Raw genomic sequence first — 23,960 nt, forward strand, 5'->3', positions numbered from 1 at the left:
TGTTGGCCTCTTCTACACGTAGCCATTTCCCTTTTGCTTCTTTGCCCTACTATGACACAGACAAGTGGTCCCTCACCAAAGGCTGAGTTGATGAGCCTGCCAGTCTTGGGTTTTCTGCTTCTGAAACTGAATTCTTTTTTAAGCATCTTTTTTTTATATAGTCGCCAGCATTCAGCATTTTATCACAGCAATATAAAATTGACTAGAACAGTGGAAGTCAGTTTTCCCTCCACTTTATAGTTGCTATGATTTTACCTCTTTGCAAAAACTCTTATCTGTAGATGGAAGAGAAACTTTCTATATGCCCACTGAATATTGTTTATCAATAGACTTTTTGAACAACTATAATATATTTGTATGGTATAGAGCATAGTCCTGTTATCTTTACTAAACGGCATCTTTATTTATTTCCTAAGATTTACTTATTTATTTAGTTCATATACATGAACACTCTGTCTTCATGTACACCAGAAGAGGGCATCAATACCATCACAGATGGTTGTGAGCCACCATGTGGTTGCTGGGAATTGAACTCAGGACCTCTGGAAGAACAGCCAGTGCTCTTAACCACTGAGCCATCTCTCCAGCCCTTGTATTTCATTCTTCTATTTGAGCATTCCTATTAGAGAGTGACTCTGTACTTGAGTAGAAATGATATACTCAGACGCTACACCTGTTGCCTTCTGATTTATCTGTTGTATTTCCTGGATAGGACACACACACACACACACACACACACACACACAAGATGATGATGATCAAGGTTCTGAGAGTCACTGAATCATTGCACAAGATTGTGATAATTTGCTCCCAGCATTGGAAACCGATGTATGTGGTAAGCTACCTTACAGAACCAGTGGGACCAAGGTACCAGTGAACATGTCTTTGCTTGTGAACATGGTGCAAGGTCCCTGTGTTACCTGGCATTGTCCTGTTCACAAAGCCATTGACTGTGTACATTAAGGATGGTGACTGGCTCCAGCTCTTGCTTTCGTCAAACACAGCAAACAGCAGCACATGTTGCTTGTCAAACATCTTCTGAGTCCCGTCTTCAGTTAGTGTGCCTGAGAGAGAAGAGACATGCCTTCATCGTGTTCCAGATTGAAGAATACCTTCAGTGTTCTCACACATCTGAACTTGGGGCCAGAACCAAGTAGTGTTGATATAAATTTGAAGCATACATTCCCAGCCAGGTCTTATGATCTGTTCCAATCCTTACTGCCTGCTGCAAAGGGCGAGCTAGCCAGGGAGGTGATGGAGAGCTTGTGCTGGTGATGAGGATAAGGGAGAACTGGTGAGCTGACCAACCCAGCTATCACCCAGGCCCCAAACCAGGGATATAAGTTGGTCCACCCCAACATCCACCCCATTGGTGATCTGCTAGAGCATGTGAAGGGACCAGTCCTGCAGATCCAAAGCTGCAGGATCTCCACAACACAGGGCAACAGCAGGATGTCCAAGAGTGATGTGGGACAATGGTCTGTATTCTGTCAATTATATTTTAAATAAACGCTGATTGGCCAGTAGCTAGGCAGGAAGTATAGGCAGGACAACCAGATAGGAAGTAGAGGTGGGTCAACAAGAACAGGAGAATTCTGGGAAGAGGAAAGCTTGGTTCACAATTGTGACCCTACCACAAAAGAAGCAAGATGTGATTGCCTCACAGAAAAAGGTACTGAGCCATGTAGCTAACATAGACAAGAATAATGGGCTAATATAAGTTATGAGAGTTAATAAGAAGCCTGAGCTAATGGGCCAATCAGTTTACAGTTAATGTAGACCTCTGTGTGATTTCTTGGAACTTAATGACTGCGGGAACCGGGCAGGACAGAAAACTCAGTCAACACAAGAGGAGTCCAGAAAGATTCCAAGAGGATGTCCAGGAGGGCCCAGCAGCAACCAGAGGCCTCAAACCAGACCAATGACTCTTTGTAGCAAACACTTGAAAGTAAAAATGTATGGGGTAAAGGGTATGCTATGTGATTCACTGTGGAACATTGCAGTTTTCGCTACAAGATTTTTCTTTCTTTTTTTAAAAAAATTGTTTTGTTTGGTTTGGGGGAGGTTGCAGTGGCAGAGGGTAGATGCGAAGGGATGAAAAGATGAATGAGATCAGGATATGTGATGCAAAATCCACAAAAAAATCAATAAAAAATCAATAAAAAATCAAGTATTTACATAAAATAAGTTGACAATTGTTTACTTGGGGGGAAAAGGCTCAAAACGGCTACCATCAACAATAAAAAAACACATATTTCTTCCAGTCTTCCAGACCAGAATGCGCACCTCAGCACTCTGATGGTTTAACACAAGGCCCCGTGTTGAACACAGCTTCCTCATTTGCAGATAAATGGGCACTCAACTAGAGAAATGTTTCTGTAAAGATAAACCCATCCTTATATGAGTAAAAATGGTGATAAAATGAAAATGCCATTTATAAGAATAAATTCTTGGGTCCCCTCCTTCATTAGTCTGCCTGCGGCAAAGTAGGCCCTTTGTCAGCGAGCTGCTTGGCCGGCAAGGGGACCTGAGAGTCTGCCAGAGGATCCATCATTCTTTGGGGTGAGTGAGGAGTGAGTGCCTGAACCGGGCAGCTGCCCGGAGAGGGACCACCGACATTCCCCAACTCCCCCCCCCCCCCCCACCCGCACACTTCCTGCTCTTCCTGCAGGGGTTACTTCTCCCGGATACTGCCCTCTCTCTTCCTGTCCCTTCCCAGCTTGCATCCAGAACCCCCTACCCCGCCTCATCCTCCCATCTTTGGGGCCACAAAATCCCACAGCTCAGCCTGTTTGGGCGCCGGGGACCTGGAATTGAGTGCACCCAGGCCGGTGGGAGGTCCCCTCCTTCATTAGCCTGCCCTCAGCAAGGTAGGCCCTTTGTCAGCGAGCTGCTTGGCCTGCAAGGAGACCTGACAGTATGCCAGAGGATCCATCATTCATTGGGGGTGAGTGAATTGAATTCATTGGGGGTAATTGAACTTCTAAAAGAAGAGCCAAAGGGGATTATTCAGAGGAAGAAATGGGCAGGCGCCAATGCAAGAATTCCTCCAACAATTTGAAAAACAACATGAAAGCACCAGAACCCAACGAACTTATAACAGGAGGACTTGAACACACTAATCAAGAAGAAGTAGAAAAAATTGACTTTATGAAAGTAATAGAGTCCCTTAAACAGGAGGTGAAAAACTCCCTTAAGGAAATGGACGAGAAGAATAACAAAAAGTTTAAAGAATTGAGTAAATCTGTAAATGATATCCTAGGAAACCAAGAAAAAACAATCAAACAGATAATGGAAACAGTGCAAGACTTGAAAACTGAAATGGAGGCAAGGAAGAAAACACAACCCGAGGGCCAGCCGGATATGGAAAATCTATGTAAACGAACAGAGACTACAGAAACAAGCATAACCAACAGAATACAAGAGATAGAAGAAAGAATCTCAGATTCTGAAGATACCATAGAGAAAATAAATGCACTGATCAAAGAAAACAGCAGATCCAACAAATTCTCATCACAAAACATTCAGAAAATCTGGGACACAATAAGAAGACCAAACCTAAGAATAATAGGCGTAGAAGAAGGAGAAGAATTACAGCTCAATGGCCCAGAAAATATATTTAATAAAATTATAGAAGAAAACTTCCCAAACCTAAAGAAAGATATCCCTATTAAGGTTCAAGAAGCTTACAGAACACCAAATAGACTGGATTAAAAAACAAAAAAAAAAAAACAAAAAACATCCCCTCGCCATATTATAATCAAAACACAAAACATACAGAATAAAGAAAGAATATTAAGAGCTGCAAAGGAAAAAGGTCAAGTAACATATAAAGGAAAACCTATCAGACTAACACCTGACTTCTCTATGGAAACCATGAAAGCCAGAAGGTCCTGGATAGATGTTTTGCAGAAACTAAGAGACCATGGATGCAAGCCCAGATTACTATACCCAGCCAAGCTTTCATTCACTATAAATGGAGAAAACAAAATATTCCAGGATAAAAACAAATTTAAACAATACATAGCCACAAATCCAGCCTTACAGAAAGTAATAGAAGGAAATTCACAAACAAAGGAGTCCAGCATTGCCCAAAATAACTCAGACATCTAGTGACCCTTCACCAGCACATCTCAAAGAAAGGAAACACACAATCTCTACTACCAAATAAAAAATGACAACCGGAGTTATCATCCACTGGTCATTAATATCACTTAATATCAATGGACTCAATTCACCTATAAAAAGGCACAGGCTAAGAGATTGGATACGAAGACAGGATCCAACATTCTGCTGTTTACAAGAAACATACCTCAACTACAAAGACAGACATCTACTCAGAGTAAAGGGTTGGGAAAAGGTTTATCAAGCAAATGGACCTAAGAAACAAGCCGGTGTGGCCATACTAATTTCTAACAAAGTTGACTTCAAACTAAAATCAATCAGAAGAGATGGAAAGAGACACTTTATACTCATTACAGGAAAAATCTATCAGAATGAAGTCTCAATCCTGAATATCTATGCCCCTAATACAAAATCACCCACTTATATAAAAGAAACATTACTAGAACTCAAGGCAGCCATCAAACCAAACACACTGATAGTGGGAGACTTCAACACTCCTCTTTCACCAATGGACAGGTCAATTCGACAGAAACCTAACAGAGAATTAAGAGACTTAATAGAGATAATGAACCAAATGGACTTAACAGACATCTATAGAACATTCCACTCAAACAGGAAAGAATATACCTTCTTCTCTGCGGCTCATGGAACCTCTTCGAAAATTGACCACATACTCGGTAACAAAGCAAACTTCCACAGTTACAAAAACATATTAGTAACCACCTGCATCTTATCGGATCACCATGGATTAAAATTAAAATTCAGCAACAATGCTACCCCCAGAAAGCCTACAAACTTATGGAAACTGAACGTCAACTACTGAACCACACCTGGGTCAAGGAAGAAATAAAGAAAGAAATTAAAGTCTTTCTTGAATTTAATGAAAATAAAGACACAACATACTCAAACTTATGGGACACTATGAAAGCAGTGCTAAGAGGAAAATTCATAGCACTAAGTGCCCACTTAAAAAAAACGGAGAAAGTACACATTGGAGACTTAACAGCACACCTGAAAGCTTTAGAAAAGAAAGAAGCAGACTCACCTAGGAGGAGTAGAAGACTGGAAATAATCAAACTGAGGGCAGAAATCAACAAAATAGAAACACAGAAAACAATCCAAAGAATCAATGAAACAAAAAGCTGGTTCTTGGAGAAAATCAACAAGATTGACAAACCCCTAGCCAAACTAATCAAACGGCAGAGAGAGAACACACAAATTAATAAGATCAAAAATGAAAAAGGGGACATAACCACAGACACAGAGGAAATTCAGAGAATCATTAGATCTTACTACAAAAGCCTGTATGCCACAAAATTGGAAAATGTAAAAGAAATGGACACTTTTTTAGATAAGTACCATATACCAAAGTTAAACCAGGACCAGGTAAATGCTCTAAATAGTCCTGTTAGTCATGAAGAATTAGAAACTGTTATCAGAAACCTCCCTACCAAAAAGAGACCAGGACCTGATGGGTTCAATGCAGAATTCTACCAGAACTTCCAAGAAGACCTAATACCTATACTCCTTAAGGTATTTCATAATATAGAAACAGAACAGTCATTGCCAAATTCCTTTTATGAAGCTACAATTACCCCGATCCTAAACCACACAAAGACTCAACCAAGAAAGAGAATTACAGGCCATCTCACTTATGAACATCAGTGCAAAACTTCTCAATAACAATAACTGGCAAAACAGAATCCAAGAACACATTAGAAAAATTATCTACTATGATCAAGTAGGCTTCATTCCAGAGAGTGCAGGGGCTGGTTCAACATATGAAAATCTATCAATGTAATTCATCATATAAATAAACTGAGGATAAAACCATATGATCATCTCATTAGAACGCAGAAAAAGCATTGACAAAATTCAGCACCCCTTTATTGATAAAGATCTTGGAGAGATTAGAGATACAGGGGTCATTCCTAAATATAATAAAGGCTATTTACAGCAAGCCGACAGCTAACATTAAATTAAATGGAGAGAAACTCAAGGCATCCACTAAATTCAGGAACGGACCAAGGCTGTCCACTCTCTCCTTATCTCTTCAATATAGTGCTTGAAGTTCTAACAATAGCAATAAGACAAAACAAGGGAATCAAGGGGATTCAAATTGGAAAGGAAGAAGTTAAACTTTCATTATTTGCTGATGATATGATAGTTGTACATAAGTGACCCGAAAAACTCCACCAAAGAACTCCTACAGCTGATAAGCTCCTTTAGTATCGTTGGCAGGATACAGGATCAACTCCAAAAAAATCAGTCGCCCTCCTATATACAAAGGATAAGGAAGCAGAGAAAGAAATCAGAGAAGCTTCACCTTTCACGATAGCCACAAATAGCATAAAATATCTCTGGGGTAACTCTAACCAAGGAAGTGAAAGACCTATTTGACAAGAACTTTAAGTCTTTTAAGAAGGAAATTGAAGAGGACACCAGAAAATGGAAGGATCTCCCTTGCTCTGGATTGGGAGGATCAACATAGTAAAAACGGCAATACTATCCAAGGCAATCTATAGATTTAATGCAATCCCTTAACGATCCCATCAAATTCTTCACAGATCTTGAGAGGACAATACTCAACTTTATATGGAAGAACAAGAAACCCAGGATAGCCAAACAATCTTATACAATAAAGGAACTTCTGGAGGCATTACCATCCCTGACCTTCAAACTCTATTACAAGAGCTACAGTATTGAAAAACAGCTTGGTATTGGCATAAAAATAGAGAAGTCGACCAATGGAATCGAATAGAAGACCCAGATCATAACCCCAAACACCTGATTTTGATAAGGAGCTAAAAGCACACAATGGAAGAAAGAAAGCATCTTTCAACAAATTGTGCTGGCATAACTGGATGTCAACCTGTAGAAGAATGAAAGTAGATCCGTGTCTATCACCATGCACAAAACTCAAGTCCAAATGGAATTAAGACCTCAATATCAATCTGAACACAGTGAACCTGTTAGAGGAGAAAGTGGGAAGTACTCTACAACATTTGGGCACAGGAGACCCGCTTCCTACGTATAGCCCCAGCAGCACAAGACTTAAGGGCAACATTGAATAAATGGACCTCCTGAAGCTAAGCAGCTTCGTAAAGCAAAAGATACTGTCACTAAGACAAAAAGGCAGCCTACTGACTGGGAAAAGATCTTCACCAACCCCGCAACAGACAAAGGCCTGATCTCCAAAATATATAAGGAACTCAAGAGACTAGACTTTAAAATGCTAATTAACCCATTAAAAAATGGGGCACTGAACTGAACAGAGAATTCTCAACAGAAGAAGTTCGAATGGCCAAAAGACACTTAAGGGCATGCTCAACCTCCTTAGCAATCAGGGAAATGCAATCAAAACAACGCTGAGATACCATCTTACCACCTGTCAGAATGGCTAAAATCAAAAACACCAATGATAGCCTTTGCTGGAGAGGATGTGGGAGTAAAGGGTACACTCATCCATTGCTGGTGGGAATGCAAAACTTGTGCAACCACTTTGGAAAGCAGTGTGAGGTTTCTCAGTAAATTGGGATCAACCTACCCCAGGACCCAGCAATCCCACTCTTGGGAATTTACCCAAGAGATGCCCAATCATATTACAAAAGCATTGTTTCAACTATGTTTATAGCAGCATTATTTGTAATAGCCAGAACCTGGAAACAACCTAGATGCCCTTCAGTGGAAGAATGGATGAAGAAAGTGTGGAATATATACATATTAGAGTCCTACTCGGCGGTAAAAAACAATGACATCTTGAATTTTGCATGCAAATGGATGGAAATAGAAAACACCATCCTGAGTGAGGTAACCTAGGCCCAAAAAGATGAACATGGGATGTACTCACTCATAATTGGGTTCTAGCCATAAATAAAGGACATCGAGCCTATAATTCGTAAAATAAATCCTAGAGAAGCTATATAAGAAGGTGAATCCAAAGAAAAACATATAGTTATCCTCCTGGATATTGGAAGTAGACAAAATTGCCGGACAAAAAATGGGAACATGGGGGTGAGGTGGGATGGGGGGGGATGGGGGATGGGGGAGAGAAGAAGTGTGAAGTGGAGGATGGGAAGAGCTTGGGGGAATAGGATAGTTGGGATTAGGAAGGGTGGATATGGGAACAAGGAATTATATATCTTAGTTAAGGGAGCCATTCTAGGGTTGGCAGAGACTTGACTCTAGAGGGGTTCCCAGGTGTCCAGGAAGACGCCCCCAGATAGTTCCTTGGGCAGCTGAGGAGAGGGTGCCAGAAATGTACAGATCCTATTGCCATACTCATGAATGTCTTGCATATCACCATAGAACCTTCACCTGGCATTGGATGGAGAAAATGACAGAGCCCCACATAGGAGCACCGGACTGAGCTCTCAAGGTCCTGATGAGGAGCAAAAGGAGGGAGATCATGAGCAAGGAAGCCAGGACCGTGAGGAGTGCATTTACCCATTGAGACGGTGGGACAAATCTAACGGGAGACCACCAAGTCCAGTTGGAATGGGACTGATGGAACAGGGAACCAAACCGGACTCTCTGAATGTGGCTGACGGTGGAGGAGGACTGAGAAACCAAGGACAATGGCAATGAACATGAACTCTACAGCATGGACGGGCTCACTGTGAGCCTTGTCAGTTTGGTTGCTCACCTTCCTGGACTTAGGGGGAGCTGGGAGGACCTTGGACTTAACATAGTGAAGGGAACCCTGATGGCTCTTTGTCTTTGGAGAGGGGTGGAGTGGGAGTATGGATGGAAGGGAGGGGAGGGAAGGGGGAAGAGGAGGGGAGGAGATGGAAATCTTTAATAAAAAATGAGAAAAAAAGAATGTTACTACAAGAAAAAAAGAATAAATTCTTTCAATGCAATTGCAGTATCTTTTATATGCCAGGAAATTTAAAAATATGTTTGTATGATGAATAAGCAGCTGGGTACATGGCTTGTGTATAGGTATGAATGGCATTATCCCCTGGTACAGTTTGTTGTGGCTCTTTGATGGTTTCAATGAAAGGTGGGTTGAAGTTGCTCAGAGTAAGAGAAGGAGAAGAGAAAATCAAGGTAAGTCTAAGAACAGAGCTAATGGAATGCCTCACTGTCTGAACATGGTGGTTGTAAGAATGACCTATGGTGAACAACAATGTGGTGAACTGAGAGAGGCTCCGGGAAGAAAGGCAGAGGGCCTTTATCTCAGGTGCATCTGTTCCCTGCATTGTTCTTGGACGTATTCTATGACTCCTGTGTTAAACATTTACATTTGGTTTATACGACATGTTCATTCTTCCTGGATGTCAGGTCATAGCTTCAGAACCCAATCTGATGAAAGAACATACTGCGTGCTGTCCTCGGTGTGCCTGCACCTGGATGTGGCCTCTGCCTTGCTTTCGTGCTTTTCCACATATCATTGATGGTAAGTGCCAGGCAATCATGTTTATACTGGTCAGTCCTGGGAAAGTTCCGGGAAAGGGCTGCTCTGTCAATATTTAGTGTGTGCTTGCTGGAGTTTATTTACATGGTTTACTGTTCATGTTTTTCTGAACTCCAACAACCTTCCTTAGATCATTGCTTTCTTCATTTCACTTGAGTATTATAAAAGCACACTGGAAGTGCCGGAAAACTATCTCCAGCGTTAGACTATAGACCGCCCATTCTTTAAGGTCCTCAAATCCCAGGTCTCAAATACACAGATCTACATAGGTCAGCAAAAGTAGACACTCACAAAGTGTTCAGCTTGTTTATAAGAAAGCAAACTTAGCTGGGAATGGTGGTTCACACCTGCAATCCTACCACATGGGAGCCCAAGGGAGAAATATTGTTATGAGTTCAAGGCCCTGTCCACTAAAACAATAAAAGATCAACCAACCAACCAGCCAACCAACTAACCAACCAACCAACCAACTAACCAGCCAACCAGCCAACCAACCAACTAACCTTTCAACCAACCAATCAACCAACCCACCCACCCACCCACCAACCAACACAGCCTCAACCAAATAACAAGAAAGAGAGTTGGAGTATACATGCTTATAAACCAAATCACCCAAAGAAACTTCAGCTACCTCAGTTGTACTTCCCATGAAGTCTCTCAGTGAGTAGGGTGCTATACACTTTAAAATAAATAGACTTGACTTTGAAGTAAACATGCAGACACAATGTCAGAATAGACTTAAATGAAGTTGCCATGACTAAGATGATGGGAGGTTTTAGAAGAAACAGAAAGAGTTTTGGTACCAGGTGCCATTTTCCTTCATTCATGATCTGGTCTCCACTGCCTTCTCCTGCATCACCTACAAGAAGGTTCCAAGGTTCTCCAAGCCTCACCCCAGTACAATCTCCCAGGCACCCTAGGGTCTCAGCTGTGGTTGAATCTGGTGTTACTACTCTTACCTTTCTTACAGATAAGTAGAGGTCCAATCAGCCCCGAGTTGAAATCCTGGGTCAAGTTTTCATAGGAGTAGTAGATGTGGGTGAGGCAAGGCGGGTCATCGGGTGTGGGCCCACTGTCCTCACTGATGACCCACTCGTAGGTGTACGCCTCCCCAGGAGCCACGACATCATCCACCCTCTCTGCTGGGAACGTGTGGTCAGCGTAAGAAGCCCCTGGAGAGGTGACAGTCACAAAGACAACTGGATTTTTCCATCCCTCTCCAGTATGGGGAACCCGAGATGAGCTCTCTGCAAATTATCTACTTTCATAGCAACTTCCATAATCAGAAAGAGTCACGCCTCCCTATCCCCACCTCTACACAATACCATGACGACCTGAAGAGTACTTGCTACTTTTCAGGGTATTGGAACAGCTGTTCATATGTAATCAGAAACTCAAATCACATTTTATCAGTAAGCCACCACACAATACAAGAATCAGTATACTTTCTTCAGAGTCCTTCACGAGTCATGCTAATTTAATGTTAGCATGGGATGTGTGTGCTGTTTACATATTATTTTGTTTGGCACTGAGCACGTATCTTCTTTTCCACTACAATGGTACTCAGGCCCGCTTTTTGTTTGTTTGTTTGTTTTATTTTATTTTATATTTTATTTTATTTTATTTTTTGGTCTCTTAGTTGCTCCTTGCCATTGGGCCATTCCAATTCCTCTCCCCACCATGGTCACATCTAGCTCCTGTATGTAGTCTACTCCTTGGGTATATGAAACCAGTCTGTCCTAGAAGTGAAGATACCTCACTTCATTGTGCAAAAGCCCATTGACAATCTATGCTTGCTGGCTGCTCCCTCTGGCAGCAGAAGGGTGATGTAGAAATCAGTCTTCCGCTTTTGAAGAAGAACCTAGATGAAAGGGGTCCGGAGGGTTGAGACATGGTAGAGGTGGAGCAAGTGAGAGCAGGAAGGGGAGAGGTCAGGGTGGTAGGCAATCGAGAGGGACTGCCTTCCTCTTTGCCAGAGGCATTCCTCGTTTAGTTAAGCCAAGTTTTTCACCCTTGGGATTCCTCTTTGGGATGGAGTTTCCTTTGTTTGGTACAAGTCAAGCCCATCATAGTACAGGGAATCGAGCCTGCAGTGATATGATTGGGCCAAGAGCCAGTGGGAACTGTTTTTCCTGAAGTGGTTGCGCTTTTGAAAAGACGAATACTTGATTTCAGCCTTCCTTTCCCCTTCTTTCTTTCTCCATCTCTGCTCTTCTCTGCCTCCCTCTTGTCATTCCTTTGACTGACATGTAATAAAGTTCACCAAATTCAAGGATAATACTGAGTATTAACCAATGTGTTCACTCGGACAGCCAGTCCCCGTGAACTCAGAGGATGGTTCCTTTGCTCAAAGTCTCTGTACGCTACCTGTTACCCATGCTTTCTCCTACCCAGGCCCAATTAACTGTTCACTTGCTCGCTTTCACAAAAGCTTTGTTTTCATATCATGTCACATAAACAAGGTGATACATTGTTTATCCCTTTGTGTTTGATCGGTATCTTATTAGGGTTTCTATTGCTGTTATAAAACACACCACAAGCAACTCAAGAAGGAAAGGGGTTTGTTTCAGCTTGTACCTCCCAGGTCACACTTCAGTGCTGAGGGAAGTCAGGACAGGAACCTGGAGGCAGGGTCTTAGGCAGAAACCATGGAAGGGTGCTGCTTGCTGTCTTGTTCTCCATGGCTTGCTCAGCCTGCTTTCTTTCTTATAGCACCAAGACCACCTGCCCAGGGATGGCCCCACCCACAATGGGCTTGGCCCTCTCATAGGCTGTTATTATAGATCCCAGTGTTCATAGCTAAGACTGGTGATTATTTTCTTCCCCTAGTTGTGTGCATAGAATCTTCCAGCACTATGAAAGCTAGCCAATAGAGAAGGAGCTTCCTGTTAGTGCCTGCTTGATTTCCTCGTGTCCTATAGCACACTATTTTATGGATGCCCCTCACTGTCACATGACTTGTGCTGATCACAGAGCAAGAAATCTGCTACCATCTCTTAAGTTTGCCTTGCCCTGTATATGGTGTCTGCTTTTCTGACTATTTTCAATACTTTTGATTTATCATTGGCTTTTGGTCATTTGGTCATGATATGCTCTGGTGCAGTTTTCTCCCTGTCCTTGCTTCTCGGCTTCGTCAGTCCTTTTTTGTTTCTTTTTATTAAATATATTTTTACACTATATTTTAAAAATATTCTTTCCTTCCCTTACCTCCATGTCAATCCTCCCCACCTCCCTACCCACCCAACTTTGTGATCTCATTCTTTCCTTCGTTGAAAAACGAACAGGAAAAAGAAAAATACAAAAAACAAAATAAAAAATCGAAGCAGAAAAACTGACTAATAAAAAGAAAAGCCAATAAGACAAAAATATAAAAACAAAAGAGTATGTGGGACACACACACATACACACACCAATAAAACAACAACAACAACAAAAACTCATCCCAAAACATAGAGTCCATTTTGTGTTGACTCACTACTCCTGGACACGAGCCTGTCCTGGAGTATGGTTGATATACCCAGTGTTGCTCTATTGGAAAAAATTAATTTTCCCTTCCCTAGTAGGTACCAATTACAACAGCTTCTTAGTGAAGGGTGGGACCTCATGTCCACTTCTCAGTGCTGGGATTTTGTCTGCTTTGAACCTGGGCAGATCTTGTGTGTGCTGTCACAGTCTCTGAGTTTGTATGTGTAACTTTTTGCATCTGGAAGACACTATTTCCTTGGAGTCATCCACCACCACGGGTGCTTACAATCTTTCCCCCTCTCCATTCACATAAACCCCTGAGCCTTGAGGGAAGGAGCAGGGTAAAGACATGCCATTTAAGACTAAGTACTCCAAAGTCTATCACTCTCTGCACATTATCTAGTTGTGGGTCTTTGCTTTGATTCTCATCTACTGCAAGAAGCAACTTCTCTAATGATGGCTGAGCAAGGCATTGAACTATAGGTATAGCAGTGTGCCATCAGGGGTCATGCTGTTGCTGTGTTCCTTTAGCAGAATAATAGTGGTTGGTTTTCCCCTACTACTATGACCCATCAAGGCTCAGGTTCTGGGCTACTTCTAATCAAGAAGTGACTGTTTACTACTGTAACTCTTGTGCCCCATTACATAGTATATCTTGTAGGTAGATCAGGTCTCTGTTGCAGGCTGCACAGTTTGTAGATGAATGAAATTAATCATTATTTCTCCTCTAATAGTGTGCAGAATACCTTCCAGAATCATGAATGCTAGGTAGTAGGTTCAGCTCAATTTCTTTGTGTTCAGGAACATAAGTTAGTTGTATCTTCAGCAACAGAACCTTCTCATCAAGTTATGTAGAGTAACCAAGAGCCTGTGATTTGGGGGACAGGGTGGGTTCTTGTCAGGCCTTTCTTCATCTGCAGGTCTATAGTCTATACCACATCTGAAAAGTTTTAAGCTATTCTTTCCTTGAAGCTCTTTTTCTGTCCCCACCACTTCTGGGACCCAACAAAACATATTATATCACTTGATAATGTACCACAGTTCACCAGAGCTCTGCTTATCCTCAGTCTTTTTGATATTTTTACACTTAAACAGCTTTTTAAAAAAATTTACCAAATGCCTAAATATTGGCTGTTATCTTTTTTTTATTGATTTTTATTGAGCTATACATTTTTCTCTGCTCTCTTCCCTGCCTCTCCCCTCCCCTTCAACCCTCTCCCAAAATCCCCATGCTCCCAATTTACTCAGGAGATCTTGTTTTTTTCTACTTCCCATATAGATTAGAACTATGTATGTCTCTCTTAGGGTCCTCATTGTAGTCTAGGTTCTCTGGGATTGCGATTTGTAGGCTGGTTTTCTTTGCTTTATGTTTAAAAACCACTTATGAGTGTGAACATGTGATAATTGTCTTTCTGGGTCTGGGTAACCTCACTCAATATGTGTTTTCTAATTCCATCCATTTGCCTGCAAATTTCAAGGTTTTTTTTTTCCTGTGTTGTACTCCATTGTATAAATGTACCATATTTTCCTTATCCATTATCTGATTGAGGGCATTCAGGTTATTTCCAGGTTCTAGCTATGACAAACAATGCTGCTATGAACATAGTTGAGCACATGTCCTTGTGTCACGATTGAGCATCCTTTGGATATAGACCCAAAAGTGGTATTACTGGGTCTTGAGGAAGGTTGTTTCCTAATTTTCTGAGAAATCACCACACTGACATCCAGAGGGATTGTAACAGATTGCATTCCCACCAGCAATGAAGAACTGTTCCCTTTCTCCCACAACCTCTCCAGCATAAGTTGTCATCAATGTTTTTTATCTTGGCTGTTCTTACAGGTGTAAGATGGAATCTCAGAATTGTTTTGATTTGCATTTCTCTGATGACTAAGGATGTTGAGCATTTCCTTAAGTGTCTTTCAGCCATTTCAAATTCCTCTGTTGAGAGTTCTTTATTTAGGTCTGTACTCCATTTTTATTGGGTTATTTGTTCTTTTGATGAGCAATTTTCTGAGTTCTTTGTATATTTTGGAGATCAGACCTCTGTCTGATGTGGGGTTAGTGAAGGTCTTTTCCCATTTTATAGGCTGTCGTTTTGTCTTGTTGACAAAAGCTTTACAAAAGCTTTTCAGTTTTAGGAGGTCCCATTTTTAATGTTTCTCTCAGTGTCTGTGCTGCTGGGATGATATTTAGGAAGTGGTCTCCTGTGCCAATGTGTTCAAGTGTACTTCTCACTTTCTCTTCTATGATGTTCAGTGTGGCTGGCTTTATGTTGAGTTCTTTCATTCATTTGGACTTGAGTTTTGTGCATGGTAATAGATATGGGTCTATTTCCATTCTTCTACATGTTGATATCCAGTTATGATAGAAGCATTTGTTAAATATGTTTTCTTTTTTCCATTTTATATTTTTTGCTTCTTTGTCAAAAATTAGGTGTTTGAAGGTGTTTGGATTAATATCTGGGTCTCCTATTCAGTTCCCTTTGTCCTCCTGTCTGTTTTTATGTCAATACCAGGCTGTTTTCAGTACTGTAGCTCTGTAGTAGAGTTTAAGTCAGAGATTGTGATGCCTCCAGAAGTTCTTTTATTGTACATGATTGTTTTGACTATCCTGGGTTTTTTGCTTTCCCATATTAAGTTGAGTAGGTCTGTGAAGAATTTTGTTGGAATTTTGATGGGCATTGCATTGAATCTGTAGATTGCTTTTGGTAAGATTGCCATTTTTACTATGTTAATTCTTCCTACCCAAGAGCATGGGAGATCTTTCCACTTTCTTGTGTCTTCTTCAATTTCCTTCTTCAAAGAGTTAAAGTTCTTGTCTTACAGGTCTTTCACTTTTTGATTAGAGTTACCCCGAGATATTTTAATAGCATTAACTCTTAATAGAAAAGTTTATGAGGAAGTGTCTCAAAGGACAAGCAGGGATATTTATCTCTGCAAGCTCTGTAGCAAAGCTGGACTGATAAGGAGGCCACCCTCCCTGGTCAGGCTTTGTGCAACAAGTGGTCAGCCTGTGGTTCCTTGAGCTGCCCTACATGAGGCTTGCGTGCTGGCCCCTCCTAAGTGATCTCCTCCACAGCCTCCTAGGTTGCTTCCTGACTTGAAGCTTCCACTGTTTTAGCAGCTAAGACCCCACAAGGGATTCCTATAGTGGGACGTAGCATCTTCCTGTTACCTTTACAGGCTCTCCAAAAGACAGAATGTGGTCTTGTTTGCAAGGTGGGAGGTGGACAGATAAAATGTCTGCTTAGCTTTTAGATGTCTGATTTAACACAGCTCACTCCTTCTCTGACTCTGTGCTACATATGGTGGTGATGCTCCTTTCAAATTTATTTGACTGATTTTATACATGTGTATGTAATATGTAGGTGTATGTGTATGATTGTATGTGTGTTCAGGTGCACATATACCTGTGTGCACATGTATGTAGAGGCTGATGTTGACATGAGGTATTATTTAATTTGTACCCCTGATAATTTGGGAGGGGCTCTTAAAACCCTTTAAATCCCTTTACCTTAAATTAAGATAAAATAATTCATATTTACAGATAGTATTTTTGATGGGTTGTGAAGACTTGAAAACACACTCTCTCCCCCACTCTCTCCATATCCCAAGCTGTCCTGTCAATCACAAGCCTTCCATCTCAGCATCTCGAGTGCTGATGTTACAGATCCAATACAGTGCTCAGATGAGATATATCTTAGTGCTCTTGTGTTCTAGCATAGTTGAGAAAACTGAGATCGGGGTGGCTTTAGGTTGCTATGACAGAGTGCCCTAGACTGGGTGGCAGCTAAGCACAGCCGTTCTTCATGATAGAGGCTGTGTGTGGATTTCAACGTGGTGGTGCTTTCACGTGCCCCTCCCTGGTGCAGATGGCTCTCTTTGTCACAGTCACATGGAGCACACACAGGGTGGGAGAGCTCCACTTGTGGTTCCATTTGAAAGGGCACAAACCCTACCATGAAGGCTGTGACTCCATGACTTAAATCCCTCCCGAAGGCCCCACTCTTGATATGTTCTCATAGAGGATAAGGTGTCTAACACATGAAATTTGAAAAACACAAACATGGGAATCTATACCAGTAATGTATCTATTTTAAGGTGAGGAAAGTCGGTAATAAGACAATGTAACTGTTTATAATTGCCCACAAAATTAACACATTTCTGAGCAAAAGGAAGATAACCCAATGTCCCTATTTCTAATAAGTCATCATTCCTTCAGTTTAGCCCAAAAATAATAACCATGGCTCCCACCACCATCTCAAGCATCCCAGGCTCTGTGTTCGGTGCAGACCAGGGTAAGTACATGATGGTGCTGTAGTTGTGTTGGCTTTGACCTCTGTTTATTTCCCATGGCTACTCAATGAGGGGCCACAATCAGAACATGCTGTCTGTCTTGAAGAAGAACAAATGTAACAGTTACCTTCTAGGTGTGCAACTCATTTTCCTTGTGTCATCAAATTTATCTGTGAAAGTTTAAAGGCTCACAGTCAAATTTAATGTTCAGAGGGTTTTAAAACATATACAAAACAGGATGCTATGACACACATGGAGATACTGAAAATGGTTGCCACAGCAACACAGAGATGTCCACAAGGAGAACTTCATTTCCCATTTTAATGTAAAGCAGCATTTTGCATACTTGAATGGTAATTTGAATTAAGTTGAAGAGGTGAGATTTGGACATCAGGAAATAAAGAGTGAGCAGTAGATTTGCACATGAGATGTGGTCTGTAAGTGCACACAGGATCTCACGACTAGAGTGATCGGAGGGCACTTTTATCCGTTCTCTTATCTTTTCATAGCAGATTATTTTACTTTTAGAACAAAACAGAAATGTTATATTTCTCATTTTGTGACCTACCCAATACAGAAATACAGAACAAAACCGAAACAGCTATTTAGAGGAAGCATTCGTGAAATGTGACTTGTTTGTTTTATTTTGTTTTTGTAGTTGTTTTGGTAAGTCTGAGTTTGACTTGGTAATCAAAATGAAGTTAAACTCTAAATTGAAAAGAAGAAATGGACAGGATGGATCGTGATAGGGCTTAGAAGACCTTGTTCATCCTGTGGTAGAGCAAACCCCTTACACAAGAGTTCTCCTTCATTTTATATTCACTTGGTTCTGTTCATTTTCTGCTCGGTTCTCGGTCAACTTTATAATGTGCTTACTTCTGCCATGAGGTACTAATTATTTTCAACGAGGCCCCCAGTATGTTTTGAAACGTGAAATGGTGCATGGAAGCTTTGGGAAAGAGCCTCTGTAAAGAGGCTCTGGTTGCCCCTTAGGGCACTCATTCATTTAATCTCCCTTGTTACTTCTCCTTTGTGAGCTCTTTCTTCCCCATTTATTAAACACAGAGAATGCCTCTGTGCACGCAAAGGTCCAGATAGCCCTTTAGGAACTGTAATTTAGACAATGGGAAAATTAATACTGGTGTTGTATAATGAACTTAATGCTACTGCATAGACATATGAGGTTTTAAAAAAACTGAACAATGCAGATCTTTGTGATTTATGAGAATTTTTTTATTTATCATTACAATTTGTTTTATACTTGGTAGAAATAAACTTGTGTTAAGGATTGGAATGTTATGAAAACTCCTTAAAGACTAAGTTTTCATATGCAAAATTTTGCAGCACTTAGATGCAAAATACAATCTATATTGGATTTTTTTAAGATTTAGGGCTCTACATCAGAGAAATGTAAATCAAAACAACTCTGAGATTCCATCTTATACCTGTAAGAACGGCCAAGATCAAAAACACTGATGACAACTTATGCTGGAGAGGTTGTGGGATAAGGGAACTCTCCTGCATTGCTGGTGGGAGTGCAAGCTGATACAGCCCCTTTGGAAATCAGTTTGGCAATTTCTCAGAAAATTAGGAAACAACCTTCCTCAAGACCCAGTAATACCACTTTTGCGTGTATATACAAAGGATATTAATTTGTACCACAAGGACATGTGCTTATCTATGTTTATAGCAGCATTGTTTGTCATAGCCAGAACCTGGAAACAACCTAAATGCCCCTCAACCGAAGAATGGCTAAGAAAAATGTGGTACATTTACACAGTGGAGTACTACACAGAAAAAAAAAAGACATTTTGAAATTTGCCGGCAAATGGATAGAACTAGAAAACATCATATTGAATGAGGTAACCAAGACCAAGAAAGACAAATATTATATGTACTCACTCATAAGTGGTTTTTGGATATAAAGCAAAGAAAACCAGCCCACAAATCACAATCCCAGAAAACCTAGATAACAATGAGGACCCTAAGAGAGACATACATGGATCTAATATACATGGGAAGTAGAAAAAGACAAGATCTCCTGAGTAAATTGGGAGCATGGAGACCATGGGAGAGGGTTGAAGGGGAGGGGAGAGGAAGGGAAGGGAGCAGAGAAAAATGTAGATCTCAATAAAATCAATAAAAAAGATTTGGATTCCAGCCTACTAGAAGATGGTTAAATGTAATGGAGTTATAACATTAAATATAATTTAAAGCATTTTATATAAAACGAAAAATAATTTTGTGGTACAGTATAATGCAACTCCCCAGGTAAATACAAAAATATAAATCCCATGAAAGAATACTATCAAGGGTCTGGGAATGCAACTTAGTGGTAACAGTGCTTTCCCAGAATGTGTGAGGTGCTGTGTCCGATCCCCATCTCACACACACACACACACACACACACACACACACACACACACAAACACACACACACACACATATGGCAGCGGGGGAGACAAAGAGAAAGAGAGAAGGAGGGAGGGAAGGAGAAGAAGAGACATAGAGAAGAAAAAATAATAACAATATTAAGACTTATCATGAAAGAGACTTCCTTAAAATAATCAAACCTTACTAATACTGCAATGCATGCTACTTAAAGACTTTTTGGAAATTAAATTTCATTTCAATTAAATTTAGTGTTAGGCTTTTTTTGTTTTTTTTAGGGTTTTGGGTTTTTACAGTGGTGTGTGTGTGTGTATGTGTGTGTGTGTGTGTGTGTGTGTGTGTGTGTGTGTAAGCCAGAGGACTTCTGATGACCTACACATTCTTGCCCTTAGTCCCTTGAGACAGAGTTTCTTTGTGAACATGAAATTCAGCTGGTAACCATCAAGCCCTAGAGAGCTCCCGTCTCTATCCCCTGTCTCCAAGCACTAAATATTATAGATGCACCTGGCCATGCCTTGCTTTTTATGAGAGTTCCCAAAATTTGAACTCAGGTGGCCATGTTTGTTCAGTAAGCACTCTTACTGGCTGAGCTGTCTTCCCAGACCTGCCACAAAGCTTAAAAAATTCAATACCATTAGAAAGGAATTGTATGCATTTCCGGGAACAAGTTTGTGTATTCTGTCCAACAGGGGAATTCATCTTCAACCTACCTATCATGATGGCTTCTCAAACCTATCCTTATTGTCTCTGTCTCGCTCTGCCCATCCGTTGAATGTTTACTTCTGAGATAAAGAATTTGGACTCTCACATTGCTGGCTCACCATGTAGCTGCTTTACCCCCACCAAACTAGGTCCAGTCACAGTGGTAGGCAGTAGGTGAGGGTGAGTGCTAGTCACAGATATGAGGAGATACCGCATTTTAATCCCAAAGGCATGGTACCATGGGAGAAGGCTTGTCTCTATGTGAAGGAAAGTATATACTAAGTTTGCATCTTGTTTCCCAGGGAAGATTTTATTTTTCCTATTTAGCTGAATTTACTGTTTTTGACTTTATGGAAATATAAGCACTCACGCGCAATGCTAAGAAGCTACAAGCAGATGTGCTGGGGGCGTGCCCAGTCATTTTGTTTCACAAATGCTTGCTGACTGAGTAATGGGGGGGGACAAATAAACATTAAAAGGAGATGAGCGGTGTTGCAAGGTCCATTCCCTCTGCAAACAACTGAGCTGAGGGCCAGAGTCCACAGCTCTCACTTTCTCCCTCATTGTGATGCTTGGAAGGGACGGTTTGACCATGCTGCTACTCCCCTCTCCTGCCCTGCACTGCTGAATTCTGGTCGAGAAACCTCATAAGTGGGCTAATCACTGTATGAATTCAGATAACAGAAGAGACTCCTGTGCACAATGTCTTGTCCGGGAACTTGCCAACTATTCCAATTCCCGTTTCTCTCGCTGTGATAAAACACTGACCAAAAGCAACTTGGAAAGAAAAGGGTTGACCTGGGTTACAGATAACAGTCCGTTGTGGAGGGAAGCCAAGGCAGTAACTGAAGCAGAGACCATTGAAGAACTCTGCTCATGGGCTTGCGTCCCTGGCATCCTCAGCCACCTGTTTTATACAGCCCAGGCTCACTGTCCAGGGACAGCACCATCCACAGTGGGCTGGGACCTCCCTTATCAATTAGCAGTCAAGAAAGTTCTCCACAGACATGTCCACAAGCAAATCTGATGGATCAATTCCTCAATCAAAATGTCCTCTTCCAAGGCAGTATAAATCTCGTTGCCTGCAAAGTTGAATGTATTTAGTAGATGGCTTTAAAAAAATGTTTGTGCACCTTAATTTTCATGGTGTTTGTTTGTGCCCATTAAAACTCATAGAATTAGGGGAAGGAAACATAAATAGCTATGAAGTTCAAGCCGAGTATTTGCCCTGCATTTGTCTGTGTGATGATAATTCTTGCTTACACTTACTGTAGACATATGGGCTTATCTCTTACTAAAACCATCCTAGATGGTGCTGTTATTACCATTTTAAGATGAACATATGGAATTCAGAGAGATGAGATGATTTTCCCACCCACCTTATTAGGTGCAGGAACTTAACAAAAGCCTGGTATTTAGGTGGCTCTAAGTCATTAATTTTCATCTCTGAAACTGAAAGCAGGATCAATTTTTATAGTTTCTCTAAGAGTGCACGGTAAACAATACCAGCTGTAAAAATATCTAGCAATGATATTAAAGTGATCCACCCTTTCTCTTGTCAGAGGGATCACAAACACATCTTACCTTCTGAAAATTTACTGTATTTGATTCCTTGAGGATGAATGCTTATGGGCTTGTCTGCTTTGTTTCTGAAGTGAACTTTCATGGTGTCTCCAACCTCAGCATATAGAGTAGGTCCAAGAAGTCCTATGGGAGGATGAATGTGAAATTTTTGTATTCAGGATTATCAAAGACGCAGCTGCTAAGCAAGAGGAACATGTAGAAAAGCCCCAAGCTGCCCCTTCTGGTCCTGAAGTTGACTCGCTTCTCTTGAACTTAAACCATTGCCTGATCTTTCCATCTTCGTCATCCCATCAGCTCCAGCATGGCTCTTTAAATAACAATGAACAGCAAATCTTTGGCCTTAACCCCCCAAAAAGCAATTCCAAAGACTTGAGAGACAGATCCTCAGATCCTACCCACTCTCATGTGCTGTCTTTTATTACATGAGTTAGTCTCCACTCTCCCGCGGATCTGAGTGCAACCAAGGAGGAAATCACATCATTCCCTGGTACTCACACAAGTTCAAGAATCTCCAAAGCCCTGAGACCTTGATCACAAGGACCTTAATGCATGGAAGGAAAGCCCTTGCATTACTCCTCACAACAACAATTTTACAATATCAAGAGGAAAGTGAGATGTGAGCGGGATGGGAGTGGGAGGATCCATGGGCCATGGTAGGCATTTGGGTTTCTTCTACACGGACTAGCAAGTCATTTGAACTTTGTATAGTATAGACATGGCTCAACATGTTTTAAAATTTCATCCCCATTAGGAAAAGAACATATAAAAGAAAAGAGAGCTATGTCTGAAGAATGGGGCTGTTGTAGAGGGAGTAGAGAGCGATAGATTGAGCCAGCGCATGCAGCAGTGCAGCGGTGATTTGGGAGACACGTTTGGAAGTTAAGAGAACAAGGTTCTAACAGATGGGATGTAGCATATATGAGGAGTCAGGAAAGATCTCAGGTTCTATGATCTGAGTCACTGGCTAAATAATGCCATCAGTTACCATGACAGGGAAGAAGCAGGAATCGGGCTAAGGACACAGACATCAAAACCAAGGCTTTACTTGCTATTGCCAGGCATAGTGTGGAGTCTTGATCCACATGAATGAGTAAGACACAGCCATTGACCCCTAGGGGACCACAAAGTAGTTTGAATGTAGGCATTCTCTAGATAGACAAGATATTATGGGTGCAGAGAGGCTGCAGGGCCAGCTCCATCTGGTTCCTTAGCAGGAAGCTGATATAAGAGTCAGAATTCTGGAGACTCATACGCTAGAATTTCCTGAAGTGTAGACTTGGAAGACTCCATTTCAGACTAACCTTGTGTCTCTCCAAAAGGAAGAGTCCCAGTTACCACCTTGGCCTCGGCTCTGGAGGCGGAGCTTGTGACTCTGGAGGTGGAGCTTGTGGCTTTGGAGGCGGAGCTTGTGACTCTGTGTTTTAATGTGTGCTCACAAATGATGCAGCACCTGTCAACCCTATAGTCAGTCAAGCGGCAGCAACGGCTGCTCTCACGTCCAAGCCAGCCACAATCTCAAGGATTTCTTTCTGCCCACTGGGAGTCTTAGATGCAGAAGGAGGAAGTGACAGTGTGGTCATGAAGTTCAGTCAGCATCCATGTACTGCTAGTTACATTGGCAGTGTGAGAGTCAGGAGGGGACTTTCACTTACTGTCCCTCCAATATAGCCAAGTACTGTAAGCCCTTATATTAGCCTTCATAGTAAAATTTTAGGTAGCGATTAGATCTTCATATTACATACTAAAAAAGTGAGTCTCAGGGTATTAAGGACCATTCCCCAAATCATAAAACTAACAGAGGCCAAGCTATGATTTCAAGTTAAATCTGTCTGACTCAAGGCACTGAATTTTAAGCCACCTCTTTACACAGCACTTCACACTTAGAGTTCTTCCGTACATCAGATACTGACTGCTCTTCCATCTCAGGCCTCAGACTGTGGGGACACATGGCCATGGGGACACATGGCCATAGGGACAC

General features: G+C 41.4%; 1 protein-coding gene across 1 annotated transcript in view; it reads right to left on the reverse strand.

Moving 5' to 3' along the window:
• Positions 1 to 23,960, reverse strand: part of F5 (coagulation factor V) — an 82,876-nt gene that overhangs the window by 47,434 nt on the left and 11,482 nt on the right. Inside the window, 3 exon segments of the mRNA XM_038349964.1 lie at positions 921 to 1,064; positions 10,504 to 10,716; positions 21,983 to 22,105. Of these exon segments, the coding sequence (XP_038205892.1) occupies positions 921 to 1,064; positions 10,504 to 10,716; positions 21,983 to 22,105 (480 nt within the window).

Source organism: Arvicola amphibius, chromosome 12 (assembly GCF_903992535.2).
Source record: "Arvicola amphibius chromosome 12, mArvAmp1.2, whole genome shotgun sequence".
In the NCBI taxonomy this organism is placed as follows: Eukaryota; Metazoa; Chordata; class Mammalia; order Rodentia; family Cricetidae; genus Arvicola; species Arvicola amphibius.